General features: G+C 38.3%; 1 protein-coding gene across 2 annotated transcripts; it reads left to right on the forward strand.

Moving 5' to 3' along the window:
• Window positions 1-803: 803 nt before the first annotated feature.
• On the forward strand, window positions 804-19,755 carry LOC149083547 (uncharacterized). 2 transcript variants are annotated; one of them, XM_089235376.1, is made up of 7 exons: window positions 804-999; window positions 3,775-3,845; window positions 8,079-8,150; window positions 11,778-11,885; window positions 13,364-13,393; window positions 14,980-15,015; window positions 19,629-19,755. In XM_089235376.1, exons 1-7 carry the CDS (start codon window positions 882-884, stop codon window positions 19,689-19,691), a joined length of 498 nt encoding a protein of 165 aa, XP_089091502.1. In that variant the 5' UTR covers window positions 804-881; the 3' UTR covers window positions 19,692-19,755. The 2 variants fall into 2 exon arrangements, with proteins under 2 accessions (XP_089091502.1, XP_089091503.1); XM_089235377.1 differs by lacking the exon at window positions 8,079-8,150 and having other exon boundaries at window positions 815-999.
• The last annotated feature ends 1,035 nt before the right edge of the window (window positions 19,756-20,790 follow it).

Here is a 20,790-nt window from a genome sequence, read left to right on the forward strand (position 1 = left end):
CAGAAATGTTGCATTTGTTGGAATCATGCTCTAATTGCTTGTGGAACGTTATTCAGAAATTAAACGATTCACACGAATGATTTGTTTTCTGAATATGTGTGAAATAGATTAGTATTTACCTCGTGTGATATTATGAAAATATTGTTTTCAAACTTGACTAACACATCTAAAGCATCCATTAGGTCTGAACTTGTTTTGAATTTATAGATACTTTTCAGACCTACCAAACTGAAAAACTCCTTAATACCATAATCATTTACAAGGGCAATCGACTTTCAGTCAAACAAATAAGACACGTTGATAAAAATATTCCATACTTTTATCCAATGAGGCTTTTTGGATCACGTGATATTTCCCTCTTTCCTCAGGGACATACAAGGTAACCAATATGGCGATTTCCTGTGCGATTCATGAACGAAACAAATCTAAATTAAAGAAACATAGAAATGAGTGGTTTTTCTTCTTTTTAACGTGATATTTCCCTCTTTCCTCAGGGACATACAAGGTAACCAATATGGCGATTTCCTAAAATTCACCCCCCACCCCCAAGTTACGGCCCTGGGGTACGGGAACTTCAATTATAACCACCCTGTACATATCATTCCGTTATTGTTCTCAGAAACCTCAAGTCCTGATGTGATCACATTATGCAGCGTGACTGTATTAGCTTGAATCGCCAGACGAATGATAAGAAAAGAGAGGCGTCGCAGACATTTTGACGCTCAGTTATGTGACGTCAGCTGAGACAGCGTACGCACTTGACCTAAACACCACCTTACGGCTTTCGGAAAGTGTTAAAAGCCACGTTATTGCGTGTCTCATATCTGTGAGCGGAGTTGAGTTCGGTACTCGATTATCGCTTGGTTTATCGAAGTCGCAAAATGAACGGCAATTTGTGCGTCGCGTTTCTGATCATGCTTCCGGTGTTGCTGTACGGCTTCAATCACACCTTAGATGAAATTTATATGATGCCTGAAAGTTACCCGTGCATGCTTTGCCGTAAGTAACTGATGTCTTTTTTTCCGACTATTCCTTTCACCGAGAAATGATTTGAAATCGATGTATTTTGATTTCTCGAGCCCATTTATTAAGAATAAATCGTAAATGGCCGAATATTTATGTTCAAAATGACAGGGTTAAGTCGATATTAGATGAATAGTTGATGAAATAGTTGTGCAGTGAAACCTCTCTTTTGCGGTCACCGGCGGGACTAAAAAATTCGTCCTTGAAAAAGGGGGTGACCATTAATAAAGAGTTTGAAATACAAATACAACGCCACAACAGGCAAAATGCCCAACGAGGTGGCTGAGAAAAAGATGCCCATAAAAATATGGATGCCATATATTTCAAAAAAACAGCAACCCAATTAAAAATGCAATTAATAAAAATTATAAACAATATATACACATGATAAAATATTATACATTGCCCATAAAGAATACTTATGGTTGTCTTATTATAAGTATGGATAGATTCTCGATTTACCCCAACATACATGCACTCAAATGCATGCTCTTTTATTACACAAAGTGAAATCCTTACTTGGCCCGAAAAGAGGTGTGACCGCATCTGAGGGGGGTGTCCGTTAAGAGGGGCTTTATTGTATTTAGATTCTTTAAACGTCTCTCATTATAGTGTTTGCGCAGTGTAAACACGTCATGCTTATGCTTCGTAATTTCACATTTTGCTTACTTTTATTCTTCCTTTTATTATATTTCTCTCTACTTGTGCATGTTGTTGTTTTTTTTATAATATCCGTGGAATCATGATTTATTTTATGTTTTTTACACCCATGAATAAGTTTTGACTCGAATTCGTTCAGAGAAACTCATTTCGCTCAAATGGAAATGGGTCAGAATGTCGAGGAAGTGTTGTTTCTTTTCCACGATATTTCAAAATGCACCATTAATCAATACCAAAAATGATTCAGCACCTGTTCTTCTATAATGCAATACTCTTTCAATTCTCCGCCACACACACAGCGCCGCCTAAAACAAAAGCATCTCTTACCCAATACAAGAAAGTAATTTTCGTTTTGGCTGTAGGTATATAATTTTGTTTCCTTCGAAATGTAACGTATAACAGATGATTTTTGTTCATATTCTTATTGGTAGGACTATTCAAGCACTGAAATAAAAACAAAACGTACACTAAAATGAAAAATTTACCAAGCATGGACCATATATTCCTTCCAGGGGTCCTTAACCTTTTGCGTTTTACAACGCAATTGATTTCTCATCAAATCTCACGGACTTTCTGAAACCTCTTCAAGGACCCGTGGTTAAGAACCACTATTACTAAACTTTACATGCACCTTGTATGCATTCCTCTGCTGAATTTCTAATGAATTGGTACATGCCATAATGTGTATTCTGAGTATGTGTGGTTCCTCTAAAGCTAGGGTTACCAACTGTCCTCCTTTTTTATGTGATTTTGAGCGTCGTCCTACCTTTCGGAAAATTCGTCTTTTTTGTCCTTTTCAGGTTTCCGGAATTATGTTTAATTTTTTTCTCGGAAATTTTTTTTCTCCACTTTGAAACACATAGTTCTTCATTTGTACGAGTGTTCTCGTGATTTTTTTACCCATACTTATTCACCAATAGCCGTCGAAATTCCCAGAATATTTTCTGCTTCTGCTTTTTTTGGCGGTTGTGTTTTAAGAGTTGAAAATGATTATATTGTGATTGGTTTTATTAATCGCAGTACTGGCACCATCTATTGGGAATTGGGATAAGTGACGTCCCTAAGAGGCGCGCAGATGTCCTCCTTTCTCCGTCTTCGGACCAGGCCCGTCGTCATTTGGGAGGAGGTCGGGGGGGACCTGGCTTTTGAAAATACACTAAAAATGGTGTGTGTATATATATATATGCATTGAGTACATGTGCTTTGCCCCCCCCCCCCCTCGGAAAAAGTTGAAATGATGGCCCTGCTTCGGACCTGGTGACCATCGGGCTTATATTACTGGAGAGAATATGACGTCAGCGGTCCCCCACCTTGGCAGTGCTGAGAACGGTGTCCCTCAACATCATTCATCGGAAGATCACGTGACTCGGTGAAAACAAACACAATCCCCCGTTATTCTCGCTCGCTCACTTAATCACTCACACACTCGCATTGAACTGTTGTCGGTGAATTTTCCTAGCTGTTCATTTTCCGGCGGTGAAGTTTCCGTAAACCTTATCGAAGAGGATGCAGAAAATGGCGATCCTAAATACGGGATATTACTTAATTTTTTTCAAAAAATTGCTATTTATTGCTTCAAATGCAATTTGCTAATTACTGCTGAAAAGTTCTGACGGGTGTGGGAAATAAATATCTGCCTCTTTACTACTGCGATTCGACCTATGACAAAAAATTGCTTTTTTAGACATCTTACACAGAGGCGCATTCATGGTTTTGCTGCCTGTGAGCTACACCAATTTTGCCACCCTTCTCCCACTCACATTTTTATTACTTATCTTTCCTAGAATTCACCGCCCTCTGCTATAGCTTTCTTGGTCTCCCCCACTCCTGCTAGTACACCTGTCTCTAAGCCAATGTTTTAGGTCACTCCCACGCTTGCACATTGTTTTCGGTCACTAACACGTTTGCACACTGGTTTTGTTCACTCACACGTTTGCACACTGTTTTCGGTCACTCACATGTTATATGGACACACGCGCCACACATTTTTACTATGACCAAAAATGGTTTAGGGGTCTCTCATCACTTCTTTCATGAATTTGGAGTCAGCCAGTATTGTCAATAATTTCTTTAATTTTGATTTACTTCCAGCCAAGGGACAATCGCCAGGCGTCGCCTTTCAAGAACCGTTCCAGGAATGTGTGAAATCATTGGATCCGGACGTAAGCATTTGTTTTTTATCTAATTACAAATTTTTTCTATAATTTTATAAAATTAAATATTCTTAACTCTGTCGCATTTTGTCGTTCTTCTACGATAGTACAAGATGTTCTCATGTATAACGCCTGAATTTCATCACGTTGTGCGCAAAGATGTCTTTGCAGGGGAAAGCTAGCGAGCTATAGGCCAGGGCAGCAAGTCCGGAAGGGCAGAAAATTTGAGGAATGAGTGATCTGGTCAAGAAAATAAGTAAGATGGGAAAGGCGGTATAGTTCATAGGTGGCTGATCATGCTGGATTCTCACCGTCAGGGTTCTGGTTCCCAAGGTTCTGTCTGATTCGGCACAAGGTTGGTCTGCTGAAGTTGGTTTTCCGCAGTCTTCCAAATTTATTTATTTACATATCTCAACAGGCTAATTACAGAGATGGGAAACACACGGACATAAGAATACAAAAATACAAGCAATGGGAATTAATAGAAAAGTAAATAATAATAATTCACCGAATTTACACGTTAAAAATAAGATCATCAACAAACTTAAAATACAAAAATATACACACGCAACGGAAGCACACATTGAGAATTCAGCATGAGGAAGACAAATGAGAAAACAAGAAAATATATACAAATTCATAGAGCAGCACCTAGTAGAACATGGAATCCTTGTGAAAAATATCTGGGAATTCACCCGTATTATAATTTTTGTCAAAGTAAAATGTTCACGAGGTAAATAAAAAACATTTCGGGAACTATGAACCCATCGCTCTCGAGATGGCACGGAGATATTAATTAGGCTTGTCGGATTCGATTCTGCCGTGAAGAACTTTGTGAAGGAATGATAGATCTCGCGCTTTGTACGTCTGCTATCGAGAGATGTCATCCTGAAAAAAGAGAGAAGATCCGAAGCAGGCGCATCTGGGACGTACACACCAAAAGTTTTCCGGAATAATGACCTCAAAAACTTTTTCTGTACACGTTCAATACGTACGTTCATCACTGCAGGAATATGGCCCCATATCACTGAGCCATACTCAAGTGAGAGCAAGACATTTGCGAAATAAAATCGTACCATCGCTGGAACTGAGGTGAATGGCGAGACGACCTTACGAGAAAGAAAAGTGACTCGTTGGACTTTGACAAGACACTTTCCGCGTGATCGTCGAAGTTCAAATCACTCTTGAAAATTACACCTAAATCCATTACCATGCTCTTTCTTTCCATAGCTGCTGTATCTACGGTGTAATCGTAAAGCAATGGATGTAATTTTCGCGTGAATGAAACGACACTGCACTTTGAAACATTCAGACCAAGGTTGTTGTCACGACACCAATCATTCAGATGCAATATATCATTTTGAAGATCCAAGCAGTCTTCTATGGATTGAATTGATCGATGAAATTTTAGGTCATCAGCGAACATGAGCCAATGGCTATTTTGAAGATACAACGGTAAGTCATTTACAAAGATGAGAAAAAGTAACGGACCAAGATTCGATCCCTGAGGAATACCAGACGTTCACCAGAAATTCACGGTAATCCTTTCATGTCTCTTTCCGCTTTCCGGCGAAGTCTCTCCTCAAACAGCAGGCAGCCCTTCAACACAATACTTATATGCATAACATGAAAATTTTCAGTCATATTTGCTAGTTTTCTCTAGAGGATAAGAATATCACGCTGACCGAGTTTTCCACTTGGATTCATTACCAAATCTTCAATCTCGGTTGCTCAGCGGAACGAAATCTCTTCATTCTTGCCACGACGTTTGACTTGGACAGACGTCCGAAATTTTCGCAAACGGCATTCAAATATACATACAGTCCTTCGTGAATTTTTAAACTACAGTCGACACCGCTTATTATAATCAAATATATCGTTATCCGGGTATTGTTATCACTTTTGCAAAAACAGAATGGACCAGTATCATAACGTGGAAAAAAATTTGTTTATAACTATCGGGTTTCCGGTTAATGTCATCCATTTTCGGGCCCACGAAAGTGTTTTTTGCGCATTCTGAAGCCAAGGTTTCACCAATTTTAATTTTTCCCCTGCATGTTATAGTTATCAGGCTGCAAAACTAAGTAGGAGGCTTGCATGTACGTGTGGAGCTGCTTTTGCAACGGCCTTCCTACAGAGAAGGCAAATGTATGACAAAAAGTGTTCTTTCCTTCAGTTCTCGACCAGTTTCTTTCAGTTGGCCAGATTCAAATTCCTTTTTGAGAGAGATTTCCCAAGGGAAAATAAAGTTATGTAACTTATCGTACATTTAAAAAACATAGATGCCTCACAATTGCTAAGTAACAAAAATTCGCGATTTTATCTCAAAAGGGCGAAAAAAAAGTCCCGTTTTCGGAGAGAATAAAGAAAAAAAAAATGAACATTGTGCAACCAATGTGGGAAAGACAGAGTTGGCGCGTTTCACCAATTCCTGCTTACCATACCAAATGACAATACCATACATCCCGTTTGGTGGAACGGGATGTATGATCGCCGTACATCTGCTAAACCATACATAAGTTCATTCACATTCCTCTGCTGGTCACCGTACTCTGGTCACCGTACTAGCAAACGCGACTTTCTTGCTATACAGTTACCATTCGGTTATTATTATCAGAAACCCGAGTTCCGATGTAATCATTAAGTGTCGTGGGCTGTACTTACGAATTTTTGGGACACCCTGTACAAAGTTTGTGGCCCGCGAGCCGGAGAAGTGCAGCATATCTGGACCGTAGACTGAGAAATTCGCGCATCCGTGGTATGCAGTAAGAACATCGATTATCCGAACATATCGGGACCGAAGGGTGTTCGGAAAAGTGAAAAGTTCGGAAAAAAATCGATTTCGAAACGAATTCGATAACGCAATGGAAGAAATTGAAATTCAGCAACACGAAAACTTTAAAAATAATTAAAATCAACCGACTTATTCTGAAAAGTAAATGAAAAAAGGATTGCGTATCACAAAAGAGAAAATTGTAAAGGAAAATATAAAATGCTAAAACGAATACGCACATGGTAAATAATGCAGTCAAACCATTAAAAAAAAAATGATTCCATCTGTAATTGCTTCAACTTGCGTAAAATGCAGTCTCATCCCGTAATAGTTTCAACATTAAAAATTGAAGCGGGTCAGAGTTAGGCTGCGATTCTCTCTACCCACGCAAGGCATTTTGTGAAACGCTGTCCAACCTCACTGTGAGGAATTACATCTATCGTTGTGGTTCATCTTCATCACTTTCGCAGTCATCCTCATCAACTTGATCGTTCACTTTCGTAATTATTTCTCCGTCATCCAAAAAAAATGATACCCCGGATCGTTACTATCAATTTTCAACCACTGAGACTCATCCTCTTCGTGACAGGACTGGAATACAGCGAGTTCCTCGAGCATATCTAAAGCATTCTTTCGAATCTGGAAGATTTTGATCGTCTTCAGCGGTTGCGTTGAAAACCATGAAAATACACACGGGCATAACTTCCTAAAAAAAAAACTTCGCGAGACTTTGGTCCATCTGCTTTTTTTCAAACTGGCTGCAAAATTTTCTATTTTATCGCAATTTTTTTTTTTTAAATCACTGATGGTTGCCAAAACCTAGTCCGTATTCAGCTGCAAGTTTCTACCATCACCCGCTTTTTCAATCTTTTCACAATTTCCACTCTTTTTTTCCGATGTTTGAAACAACGCGTTTTCATTTTTCGTCATTCTGCACTTGAAAAAGACGAAAAGCGTTGGCACTAGTAAAGATAAAGATTCAAAAATATCTGTTTTTAAGCAAGCCAGGAAAGATAACCCCTAGACAGTTTTGTTGTCAAGAAGACCCCCCCCCCCCTTCTTTAAGGCATATCCACAGCTAAATCTGCTCCTATTCACGCGTTTGTTTGCTTGCCAACCGTTTATAACCATGTAGTGTATGTATGTACATACACTGTACCCGCGGATCCGCCATTGTTTACATCTATAGCTAACAGGTACGGTATGTACATACAATTGTTTGGAAGTGGATTATTGTACAATAGAACGAAGTCCTCGAGTGTTGGGAGATGAGATGACTTAAGTTCCAAGAAAATACCAACTGCGTTCAGCATCGTTGACTATAGAAAACTGAAAATGAGTTAGGTTGAAAAGGTGTTCGGTTGACCGAGTTATTCGGATAATCGATGTTCTACTGTATTGTGTACTGAACGATGATGGCTTCATAGAATTTATCAATTTATTTTTTCCACTTTTCTTTTTTCTCCTAGTTCATAAAGCTTGGTAACAAGTGCATCATGGAGGAGGCTGAAATGATAGATTTCTGCTACGATCACACAGACGTAATTTAGATACTCGTTCATTCATTATGCATACTGTTCCAAATTGTTTGCACAGCTGATATCTCTGCAGAAGTTGACTTTAGAAAAATACAGGGTATATCCATAATTAAAGAACCCTATTTCAAAGCTGTCCACAGCTGAAACCAGAAAATTGTGAAGAAATATATAAATGGACGGGAATTTCTGTCAGCGAAAGAAAAAAAATATATAATTTCGCCACCAGAGAGCGTTTTATTAGTAAATTACACATTCAGCCACACGTTTTACTTGTACAGTGATATCTCGGCTAGCGAAGACGATTCGTTCCGGAATCACGTTGGCTAGTCGAAACGTCATTTCTTATAGGTTTCTCTGGGAAATCGTTTAACCTCTTTACGATCACGGGCGTAATATTACGTCCAAACACTAGTGGAATAAATTATATAAATTCAAACAGCTCTCTGTGTTCTTTCCTCTCTCTTCATCATCTTCACGCTTTATAGCAACCTTTTCTACGGAAGTTGCTATTTCTTTCCCCCTTTCTTTACATCTTTCTACGGTATAACATGTAAGAGAGAAAGAGAACTCTCTATAGAAAACTTAGGTTACGACAAGGTTACCAGATTTATCGCCGATTCGTTAGATAAGGATAATCCACATTTCTTACCAAAACCTTCTACGTGAAGTGAATAGTTCGTTCTAGAAACTGCCCAAAATTTGAAGTTTAGTTTTTTGAAACACCAATTAGCACTATAAAAAAAGACAAAAACTGACTGAAGGCTGAAATTTGACTGGGCAATTTATTTGTTGTGGCCTTTGTGTTTTTATTTTAACGCTAATGCACACAACCAATAGCAGCTTCATTCTACCAAAGCTAGTGCTGACACCACACAACTTTTATTCATTTTTTTATCCACAAATAAACAAAAATTACATTTGTTTACAATTTTGATAATTACAGGATTTTCACAACTTTGAATTCATGTTTCGTAACTTGTGAACCATGCCCTCAAATGGTACAGCGATAAATGCTGAAAACCTAGAAGTCAAATATCATCGTTATTATTGCAACTAAAAAAAAATAAATTTTTGTAAATGACTTCTCACTGCCGCATTTACATTCCACTAGTTTTTGCAAGCAGGGTCTACACTAAAAAGTATTTATTTATTTCTTTTACGTATACGTTCCCCTGGGAAATTTGTGACATTTTGAGTAACCGCGTGCCATTTGTAAACTCTCTGTTATTGAATGCATTTAACGTCAATGGTTGTAGTAGTATCCGCTGAGCAAGCAATTTGCCTGTATTCTTGATTTGCTGATGACATGCAGAAAAAAATGACACATTATGCACAGGTTGATCGTTAACTCTTGTGATGGAAACAGAAAGGAATGATTGAAGATAACAATATTTGCAGTTCTCGATCCTATTGGCGTCTGTATTCTGCTATCACAGATTGATCGTAATTTCTTTTGCAAAAAACAAAAAGGTGTGATTGAAGATTGCAATATTTGGAGTATTTGATCCAGTTGCCTGTCTGTAAGTTGATTCTGCTAAAAAAGGGAGTTTCCCTAATATATATTTTTTTTCAGCCGCAACCCGAAACAAATAGGACGATAACATTCGCGACCCCTCTGCCTATTGTTTATTGGGATATTCTCATTAAATATTTATGATTAACAATATGTTCATTTTCTGAAATTAGTGGAAACAGTTAATGTTGTCTTAGCAGGTGCACCGACGGGGCCTGATACCTAAGGCTTAGAATTGAATAGAGAGGCCACAAATTATTTAAAAGCTTCTCCACCGATTCTGAAGTTATTTCTTTCACAGGTTTTAGGTTTTCATCGATTTTGAAATTATGTTCTTCATTCATATCTGGATTTTCACTAATGCTCGTTTATTGTATTCATTTGATGATTTTTAGCATTTCTGTGCAATACACACTTCATTGTGCCACTTACTAACTCCCCTCACTCACTTTCTCAGTTTCGCACTCACTTTCACTCACTTGATCACTGATTCACTCACTTGATCACTGATTCACTGATTTACTCACTTGATCACTGATTTACTCACTTGATCACTGATTTACTCACTTGATCACTGATTTACTCACTTGATCACTGATTTACTCACTTGATCACTGATTCACTGATTTACTCACTTGATCACTGATTCACTGATTTACTCACTTGATCACTGATTCACTGATTTACTCACTTGATCACTGATTCACTCACTTGATCACTGATTCACTCACTTGATCACTGATTCACTCACTTGATCACTGATTCACTCACTTGATCACTGATTCACTCACTTGATCACTGATTCACTCACATGCTCATCCACTCACTCATTATGTTATTTTGTCGATGAATTGTCCCAGTGACCAATTTTCTTTTCGGTAAATTGTGTGACGGTAAATTTTCTTTTCGATGAATTGTTTTCAGTGAATTTTCTAATGGTGAATGGCTGGTGATAAATTTTCAGCACACTATGCTTGAGTGAACACAAACACTGCAACTATCTGTGAACAATACTCTCATTATGGTCATAGCGGCACTCAACTTTCTTCGAATGGTGAACCCCTTTCACGAGTGCCGATAACTCTGCGTCTTTCGTTATTTTCGCGTTATTGAAACTACTGGTTACTTCTTCGGAAAGGAGCTGAGATTGACGACGGGAAGTAATGGAAGCCACTGTATGATCGTGTGGTCATAGTGGCGGACCCACATCGCGGGGACGTGGTTTGGAACCCCCCCCCCCCGGAACACAGTTGGTGGTCGGCTGAAGGTCGTTCTCCGTGGTTCCCAACATCGAGGCGTGAATGCCAGCCGATCTACCAGTTAAAGTGTCTCTCCACAGAGAGCACTAGGCATACAGCGGTACAAATTTTCAATCATTGCACTTCGCTCACAGTTTGAAAAGTAGATGGCAGCACTTGAATCACGCACAACACTTCACACGTTATTAAAAACTGTTTGGTCCACATGCGTACCGCCGGCAGAATTCATCCGATAATAAATCGCTCAACACATCGATTCGTTGTAAGACATCGATGCAAGGATGACGTCACTCTCCGCTACCATACGAAGGATTTAACAACTGGCTGTTGCGAAGATATATTTTGGAAAGAGAGAAAATTCAACTGCCCATGCAAAATATATCTTCGCAACAGCCAGTTGTTAAATCCTTCGTAAGACATCGATGCCAATAATCTCAAGCAGGCTGCTGATGATCCAGGCATGTACTTTCGTGATAATTGTGAGCAGAGGCGTACGGACCCCAACCAACCAAAAATTAGAAAACAAATTCAATGTTTCGGTGGGAAAATTGAAATACCGAAATAAAATACCGTTTAAATGCTATTTCCAACACATTTCAGTTGATTTATGTGCTTTTTAAAAGGTTTTAACTCAGAATTTCTCGGAATTTTTTTTTTGTGCCCTCCTCCAAAAGTCGATCTTGCGTACGCCCCTGGTCGGGAGTTGTGATTGCAAAGTAAACTAATTGAAATTTGAATGCTGACTTCACACAAAGGACGGCATTTTGTTTGGTGGCACCCATGGAAGAAAGAGTAACTTTGTATTATTTCCTCCATAGGTGGAACCAGTTTTGATACTATTCATTCTATTTTTTGTAGCATCCAGACAAGCCATGTCACGTGAAAATATCCACTTCAATGGGCGTAATAAAAGAAATTTGCGAAAATTCCCACAAGGTGACCGATGACATACAATTTGTGAATCAGGTGATAGAATTCATTTCATTTGCCATCATTCTTCGATTCTGTTTTATTAAAACTCTTTCTGGTCTGCATTTTAAATATCGTTGATTTTTATATAATTTTTTTTTATATCCCGTGACAAACAAGTGCTCGATCACGTACAAACACACTATGATGGAAATGAATCACGTTTTAGGTGAGATTGGAAACAACACATGAGAAACAACGGAAATAAACCCAAAATATGAAGAGAACAGCAGCTAGACGCGTTTCGGAACTGTATCGAGTTCCTTCTTCAGTAGCCAAGAAAAATAGATAGATTGTGAAAAGGCAAAAGCTCCATGTAGTGAGAGTTACTCGCTGTTCAAGACCTACATTCACCCGTCTTGACGAAACCCCGAAACTTTTCTCCCAACCCCATCTCGTCTGTAATCAACACAAAATTTGTTAATCGTGACAGTACCCTGTTGTCCGGAGAAAATATGTTGTAAAAATTTTATTTTGTGTGTGTGTGTTTTTTTTTGACACAAAATAAAGTGTTCCAGACTCTGCCACGAAGCTGGCAACGGGATAAGGCCAGTTGGCAAAGTTCTGGCGTTCGTTCATTCATTCATTCATTCGCTGTTCAAGACCAGAAATAATTTTGTTTCGACTCTTTGTCTTGAACATTTCCACTACTACTGCGATACTGTAATCTACGCTCATCAATTTTATGAATGAAATGCTTTGCTGTTTTCACAATACATTTGGCTAGTAATGATGCAGGTTGTGAAATCAAAATTTAAAGGATTGTATGATATGCTCATAATTTACACACAAATTTTTTTGATGTACGTGTGAATTTTTCGAAATTATGTTTAGCGTATCGTGTATATTTTAATATGCACAAATAAACGACGGGAACAACCTGGCAAAGAACAAAGAAAATTAAATGAAGGCCGAGAGAGCAAATAAATATGGACCGATCGGAAAATATGCAAATGAAAACTAAAAGAAGAAATACACTTATCTCACAAATTAACCCTTAATAAGCACTAATTAAATTAAACCGAAGAAACAAAACCCCAAAAATGAAATGCTTTATTTTTTTAAAAAAGCCAAATATCAAGAAAAAATGCAAGAAATGCGAAAAATGTTGCGCATAGAATAAAAAATAGGACTACTTAACTTCTCGGACATACTCGTGCCGATACCAGATCCTTATCTCCGCGAGTGCACAGCAGCTAATCCCCGAACAATGGGACGAAGAGATCGTACTCGGACAATACCTTCTAGAGCAGACTCTATAGAAGGTATTGACTCGGAGCACGAGAAAGTGCGTCCGATCCCTACCAAAGGTTTCATAGATCGTAGTGTTTGCTGTTGGAAGTCTATTTTCAGGAGCTCAATAACACAGCACATCCTAGTTTTTACCTGCCGTGTTCATTAGTGTTTTTCGAAGATGTACAGAAATTCATATATAGAAGGTTTTCATTAATGATGTGCATTTCTTGTTCCAATAGGTTCTCCTGTGCATGGACAATTTCCATCCAGTAAGTGTACTTAGACATCTCCGAATTTACTGAAGCGTAATGTGTTGATCATCATATCACACTGCTGGTCTATTTGAAATATTTCGATAATTACGTACCGCAAACACGGGTTACTTTAGCTTACTTTTATAAAACTTTCGTTTAATCTTATGTTAGAAAATACCGAATAATAAACACCGAGATTTAAGACAATTTTTAGATATTCAAACCTTTCTCTAAAACAATGTGATATAACAGATTCACTTTCTATAATATTTTTATGAAATTTATTTTTATTTTGGCCAAACTAGCCCGTACGTAGTTTGCATTATTGCAGTTCGCAATGAAGTTGTCAAGTGCGAAACTTCATTTTCAATTCGAGTTGGAATGCAGCACTCTACGACTCCATAGTAATTAGAAGGATTTAATTCAAACTAAGAACACAAATTGCATTAATAAAAAATTAATCAAACAGTTGTAAAATGTTAAAATTACTAGTTGAATAAGACGGACCAGCGCTAGTACAAATAAAAATCAAGTGAGCAACAAGAAAACAGCATTCAACAATCTTCTTATATACTTTTGAAACAACTCTTTAAAAATTAGCATATTCACAAAGAATCTATTGTAGGAAAAAAGTCAGCCTGAGTGGCGTCATAATCCTTCTCCTTTTTTTTACCGAACAGTCTCACGTCACAGTCTCGCATTACGATCCTTTTCCACGGGTCCCTCCTCCCCGGCCAGCACCTCCTAGAGATAGAAGGTTTCCGCAGTCTACTTGTGACGTCAGTAAGTAGTTCTTTTTTCCCTCAGAATATTCAGGGGGGGAAAAAAATTCCCTGCTCGTGCCAGTATCATCGTTGTGAGGAAAAGAAATGATGGGGCTCAGAATTGGCGATTTCTATGCCCCACATCCAATCACTGCGTGGTATTTGTGAGCCAATCAGGAAAATTCTACGCCAAAATAAGAAGAAACGAAATAGGATGCCATGTTTTAAAATGTGGCAAACTTGCTAGGTAGTCTGAATGACGTTTATGGCAAACGGTGCAGACGCCTTCTATCTCTAGGAGGTGCTGCCCGGGCAGTATAAATGACGTATCTGAGTACTACAAGTTATTTGGAAACTTTTTATAGTTGGAAGTATGCTTCTAGGATCAACGGTTCGCCAGAAAATGTCATACGCCCTGTTACCTTACGCGCCCTGTATATACTTAATCATGATGATATTAGCCTTAAAATTTGGTACTTACCTAAACTGAAACACGTATATTGTGGATTCCTTGCACAAACGAAATTTTGACAACAACAAAACACGTGTTTTTAACAGGATTATGAAACACCCTAGCAGAGAATATTAGAGCTATATTGAAGGTGGGCTTGCCTATAGCCATCCTTAGGCTTGCCTAACTAGTGCTACGGCCTGGCGGAATCGTCGGGTGCCATGCGAACCTGAAGCAATCAGCTTGTAACACGAATTTTGCAATCATTTTTTTCGTTTTGGGACAAAGTAACACCCTAGGGCCAAAGTAGCCCGCGTTTACGGTATTTTTCCAAAAAACTTAGCAATTTCCATCATTGAAAATTCATGAATTTTTTTATTTCGTAGAATGTAACAGATTTGCTGGCACCACAACCATTCAACGTAAGTATAGCTGCTCTATCATCATAAATTGCATTTAATTATGTTAACTACACAATGTGGTCTCACATAAATTCTTGAACAGTTTGAAAATGATTAAAAATGGAACATTTGGGTGAATGCGGTCTCTTTGGAAATTCTCACGAAAGGGGATTTTTTTGTTTACTGCAAAAAAAAATTAGTTCAAATTTTCGTCGGTAGACAGCGCTGCACGAAATCAAATGACTGGATATATGCAAATCGGAGTCCTACAAATTTTAGGGGGTACGATCAACAGCTCATTTCTGAATATCCCTGTTGCTGACATCAGGTTTTCATTCCGATGCTGACATTGGTGAGATAGTGCCATTGGTGGAGTTGTTTTACCCCAGTCACGCGAGCCGGCTGAAGCTTTACGAACTTTTCGGGCACAGAAGTGATTGAAGAAAGGCTCAGGTACAGAATCCTGCGATTTTCGTAAGTGCAGTGTCGTCAGTTGAGAAAAGTTTGAACTAATTTTTTAATTGTACTAAAAAAATTCCCCTTCATGAGAACAACAACATGCTTTCAAAACGACTTCGAATATACCAATTGTTTGAACAAGTAAATGAGTGAGGAAGTGAGTGTAATGTGATTCACTCATTCTATTCCCTCATTCATGGAACAGAACTGATCTGGGTGAATTTTCTTATCGTTAAATTTCATTTTCGGTTATTTGGATGGCGGTGAATTTTCCGTAAGTCATGTAGACCACTGTTTTCCAAATTGGGAAATATAACCTCCTGGGTCGATGGAATGGTCCAGAGGGGAGGGGGAAGGGGTTATAAAAAAATTCAGAAGTGGGGAGGGAGAGCGATAGAACAAAAAGTTTATAGGAACCTCTGATTTAGACCATCGTGTACGTTTCCCAAGTGAGACAGACAGATGGTAGATGGCAGTACTATAACAAGCATTATACAGAAACAAACTTCCCGTTAGGTTCACGAAACACACGCGCATTCCAACATGTACTCATTCATTAGAAATTCCCACAGAGGAATATGGACGCGGTCTTTCTGTGCTTTAGTAGACGGTGCGATATTGCGTGGATGTGGCAATGGCGGTGACGCCTTGTTTAAGTCGGTTCGAACTCCATTACGCCGAGTTGTAGGCATTTCGCTGGGCATCTCTGTGTATGTGCTCATCTCAAGATTTTATTATACCAGCGATTATGGATATTAACTAATTACATAAATTAATTTAGCATTAGGGATGCCTGTCTGAGAAAATTGCTGGAACAACACAAATACGCCTTTATATGTGCTACAAAATGAGGAGCTGGAATTGATTTGGAAAATCCTGAAATAGCACGATCCGAAATAAACGTTTGAATTGCACGATATTTTTTGATTCATGTCTTATTCAAAGAAATTCCTTCCATCACCTTCGCTACGTTCCTAAGTGTCGTATTAATCGACATGGTTTAAACCTGCAGTTACAATTTTTGGATAAGAGATCAACATAGATTGTGGTTAAAACCCTGAATTTAACCAATCCGTGTCGATCTGTTATCAAAAAATTGTGACTATAGCTTAAACCATGCCGGTGAATACCGTCCTAACCCTTTCAGACCCTGGTGCCACAAATGAGTGGGTCGCTTTTTCTCACTGTAGAATTGTTTCTTTCGACCTCAGAGAGTTAAGCCCTTTCTCAAAGGATTGTCTAAGTTTAGGTTGAATTAGAACTTCGGAGCTTTCATCAGAGGGCAGCACTTGAAGTTGAACTTTCATGGGTCTCTTTAAGGAAAAAGTGCCACCTGCAAAAGTGTGATTTGTTACATAAAATTTAGTAATAAAATTTTGAAGTAAATTGTATCTGAAGATGAATATTCCCTGCATCATCGTGGCTGAAAAAATTTGTGTGTGTGAACGAAGTTAATTATTTCTAAGATTTGCCGACTTTTATGTTTGGTACATTTTTTCAGCATCAAATATGCAAAGAATTTTTAAAATTACAAAAAAATTAATAAATACTCGGGGAGGAACATTTCGGCATTTATTTTTTTCAAGCTGATCTATATGTATATAATTGATTTTTCTGTCTGTGTGTGTGTGTCGAGGAGATATGATCGAAGTGTTCAAAATTTTCAATGGGATGGATAGGATGGACCATGAACTTTTAGTACACCGCCAATCGACTGCTTTTACAAGGGGACACCAGTATCGATTGGTGAGGGACAATGCAAGGTTATGATGTCGTGGGGAACTTTTCTCTAATAGGGTTGTTAATAAATGGAATAGCTTACCCCCGGAGGTAGTAAATTGTAACGCAATTGACACGTTTACAAAGAAATACGATAAACATGTTGGGGTAAATCGAGAAGCTATACTTAGTATATATACATACTTAGTATAAGACAACCATAAGTATTTTTTATGGGCATTGTATAATATTTTATCATGTGTATATATTGTTTATAATTTGTGTTAATTGCATTTTTAATTGGGTTGCTGTATTTTTGAAATATATGACATCCATATTTTTATGGGCATCTTTTTCTCAGCCACCTCGTTGGACATTTTGCCTGTTGTGGCGTTGTATTTGTATTTATTTTTGAGTTCCGTCTCGAGTTCTGAGATTATGTGTCAGCAATGAGTGTGAAATCTCATTTAGTGATTTCAGAAAATTGATTTAGGAATGTAATACAAGTTGTTGAATGCTTAGCATGACAACTAAAATGTGATTTGCAATTTTGCAAACATTTATCATGTTTTATCTATACATATAAAATTGATTTTCTGTGTATCTGTTGTGTGTGTGCGTATGTTCTCTATACAAATCTAAAATTTTAGATCGATCGTCACCAAATTTTGCATATAGAGTATAGCAAATGGGACCCGACTTGAACGACAGGCTACTTTAAAATATCGTCAGAGCAGCGCAAATGCCCCAAATGGGCAAAAAACTATCGGGCAACAATGGTTTTTGGGCCTCAACAATCACTTTCGGAACGTTTACTTTTTTTACCGTGGTTCCCTTGCAATGCGTTTGTGACATGTATATGCCTTTACAAATGTTTGTCACTTCTTTCATGCTGCCAGTATATTTACAATAGTTTATGCCTTTATAAATGGTTTGCCACATTTTCAATACTCCCAATAATGAGACTTTTTGAATAGACGTCATAATCATCATCAGCATCGCTTTGAGGGTCAGGAAAAGGGTGATTCCCATAGAAATCAGTGTTAAAATTGCCGATTTTACTGTAGAAATGCGGAAATTTGGTGGTGTTTTCTGTCACATCAATAATTTTAAAAATTGTATAGAATTCTCGATTTCTGAAATATTGAGTTCGATTAGAGATATACGAAGCCCAGGAGATTAAAAATGAAGTAATTAGCCGGACCTACTTTTGAGTTGGATATCCATGCAATAACATTGATTTCAACTTTTTATTTATATTTTCTAAAGCACGAAAATTAATGTCTCCGTATTGTCTTTTGATATTCAACTGCATAAATCCATGTGGGTTGGGATATTTTGAAATTGATTTAGGGCCCCTAAAAAGTGCATCGAAAAAATTCCACAGCTTTAATAAAGCATTTTTGAAAGGTGAAATAGGCAGAGATAGATAACTTGAAGTTCGGGGGGGGGGGGGGGAAATTAATTTCTACACGTTTCCTTAATCTAGATTTGTTTCTTTTATGAGTCACGCAGGAAGTCGCCATATTGGTTAACTTAGACACGGTTTGTATGTCCTTCAAAGAAAGAGGGAGATATCGCTTGATCCAAAAAGCCTCATTGAAGAAAGCCCGGGCAACGCCGGATATTATAGCTAGTATATTTATATGCATCAAAATAGTAAACTAATATTTTGTAAAAAAAATTTTGGTAGAGGAAAAGGTGGCGATAAGAACAAAATATACGTTCCATACTGAAACGAACTGAAAAAACTGAAACTAGTAACCGTAAAAAGTGCTTCGTAAACATCGTTCAAGGCAGTTTCTGGAATTCCGGTGAATGTCGTAAGTATACAGGGTGTCCATTAACTCAAGCACCAAACTTTCATTAAGGGAAAGCAAAACACACATAAAGAAGCATTTTTTGGATAGCAATGTGCCGTCGGAAATGAAAAGAGTTGTCGGAAAAACACGAAATGCTGTGGAAATTTAAAAACGCTTTTTATTTACATTGATAATTGCAGTAAGAGCTCAAATGTCCCACCACCAAAATGGATACAGGCCTGGCAGCGTCTAGCAAGTGATTAGCGTACCGAACCATTCTTAGCAGAACTTTCACACACAATGATGTAAAAATGAAATTTTTTTTTCCTTTCATTTCCTCAGTATTTCGTGTTTTTCCCGCTAACACTTTTCATTTCCGACTCCATACTGCTATACAAAAAATGCTTCTTTGTGTGTATTTTACATTCCCTTTAAAGACCGGCTCGTCAGTTCAAGGACACCCCGTATACGTGGCTCTAGGGCTTTTCTTCCTTTCAAACTGAGTACAACTCCGGTCTATTGCTACGGGCAATTTACTACCGAATGCGTTCTGCGGGAAGTGTGAGTGTCTGAACGCGTATATAGTGCTGTGTCTGACTTTCCAGTGTTGAAATCCAATATATTAACTAATTTCAGATGTTTATTTGGAATTAGGGATGCCTGAGAAGATTTCTTAAACAAAACGGATGCTTCTTTGCTTATAGTACAGCAGGATGAGCTGGAAATGATTTGGAAATCCTGACATGACAAGATCTGAAATAAACGTTTGAGTGGCAAAATGTTTGAGCCTTGTTTTGTTCATTCATAATTTCCTTCATCCACAACACTACCTTATTGTCACAGTTATTGTATCACACGCCACACTTGCATTCGACGACACACGCGTTTCAATAATTTGCTTTTTTGAGATGAAAAAAAATGCATAGAAATTGTAAACTAAAATGTTATTACAAACTTCTGGTTGAAAAAGAGGGGCGAAACGATACAACGTACCTTGTAAACGGGGGGGGGGGGGAAGGCATCCAGGACGATGTGTCGGGACGGGCGTATTTTGTAAGTTGATTTGATCGTCCCGTATTTTACGGGACAAACACATTTTTCAATATTATTCAGGAAGGGCGGTCGTTCACATCGCCATTGGCTGGATCTGCGTTTAAGCGAAGACAGACCTCTTCAGCTACGAATGGAGCACAGCAGGCGAATCCACGGCGGTGTGTCACATATTGTGTAGGTGGATCGGATCATCCTTTTACGGGACACAGAAATTTCCTCCATATTATTCGTCTCTTTTTGGAGGGACGATCGCCCCATGTCCCATCTCTGGACTCGCTAATCCTCGTAAGCATTCCTGTGCGAATTTCTGGGATGCCTGTAAGTGTCGTGTGCGTATATACGTGGCCCTAGAGCTCTTGGACACCCAGACTGATTTATTCACTACCTTTGTGCGAAGTGTAACGTCAGTGTCATAGCTATAGTGGGTGCAGGCAACATCATCTATAGCAGAAGGCCTCCGCGCGAAGCTCGTGACGTCACTCGAGAAGTTATTTCACCTATAGTCATTCGATGTACTGCAAAAAGCGTAAAGATATCGATCGCACGCGTCGGCCTGTGTAGCTACTTATTGATTTGTTTCAAAGTTATGGTTTTCCGTAAAGGCGGTAAACGCTCTAAGCAGCATTTTTTCATGCGAGTTTTTTACTTTGATAAAAAAACTCGATACAATTGGTTCTTACACGTATCTTGGGGGGGAGAGGGAGAGAAAATCCCCTTTTCCTCTTCTGGTTCTTTTTATATAGGGGCCGTTCAAGTATTATGT

Source organism: Pholcus phalangioides, unplaced genomic scaffold (genome assembly GCF_987345545.1).
Source record: "Pholcus phalangioides strain wild (caught in Gottingen) unplaced genomic scaffold, Ppha-v1.0 ptg000008l_1, whole genome shotgun sequence".
Taxonomy (NCBI): Eukaryota; Metazoa; Arthropoda; class Arachnida; order Araneae; family Pholcidae; genus Pholcus; species Pholcus phalangioides.

Excerpts from the sequence above, each read along its gene's own strand:
- LOC149083547 (XM_089235376.1), top strand. The coding sequence starts at position 882 with ATGAACGGCAATTTGTGCGTCGCGTTTCTGATCATGCTTCCGGTGTTG. Across the intron at positions 8,151-11,777 it reads TCTGCTACGATCACACAGAC|CATCCAGACAAGCCATGTCA; the intron begins GTAATTTAGATA and ends TATTTTTTGTAG. Across the intron at positions 15,016-19,628 it reads TGGCACCACAACCATTCAAC|GGATGCCTGAGAAGATTTCT; the intron begins GTAAGTATAGCT and ends ATTTGGAATTAG.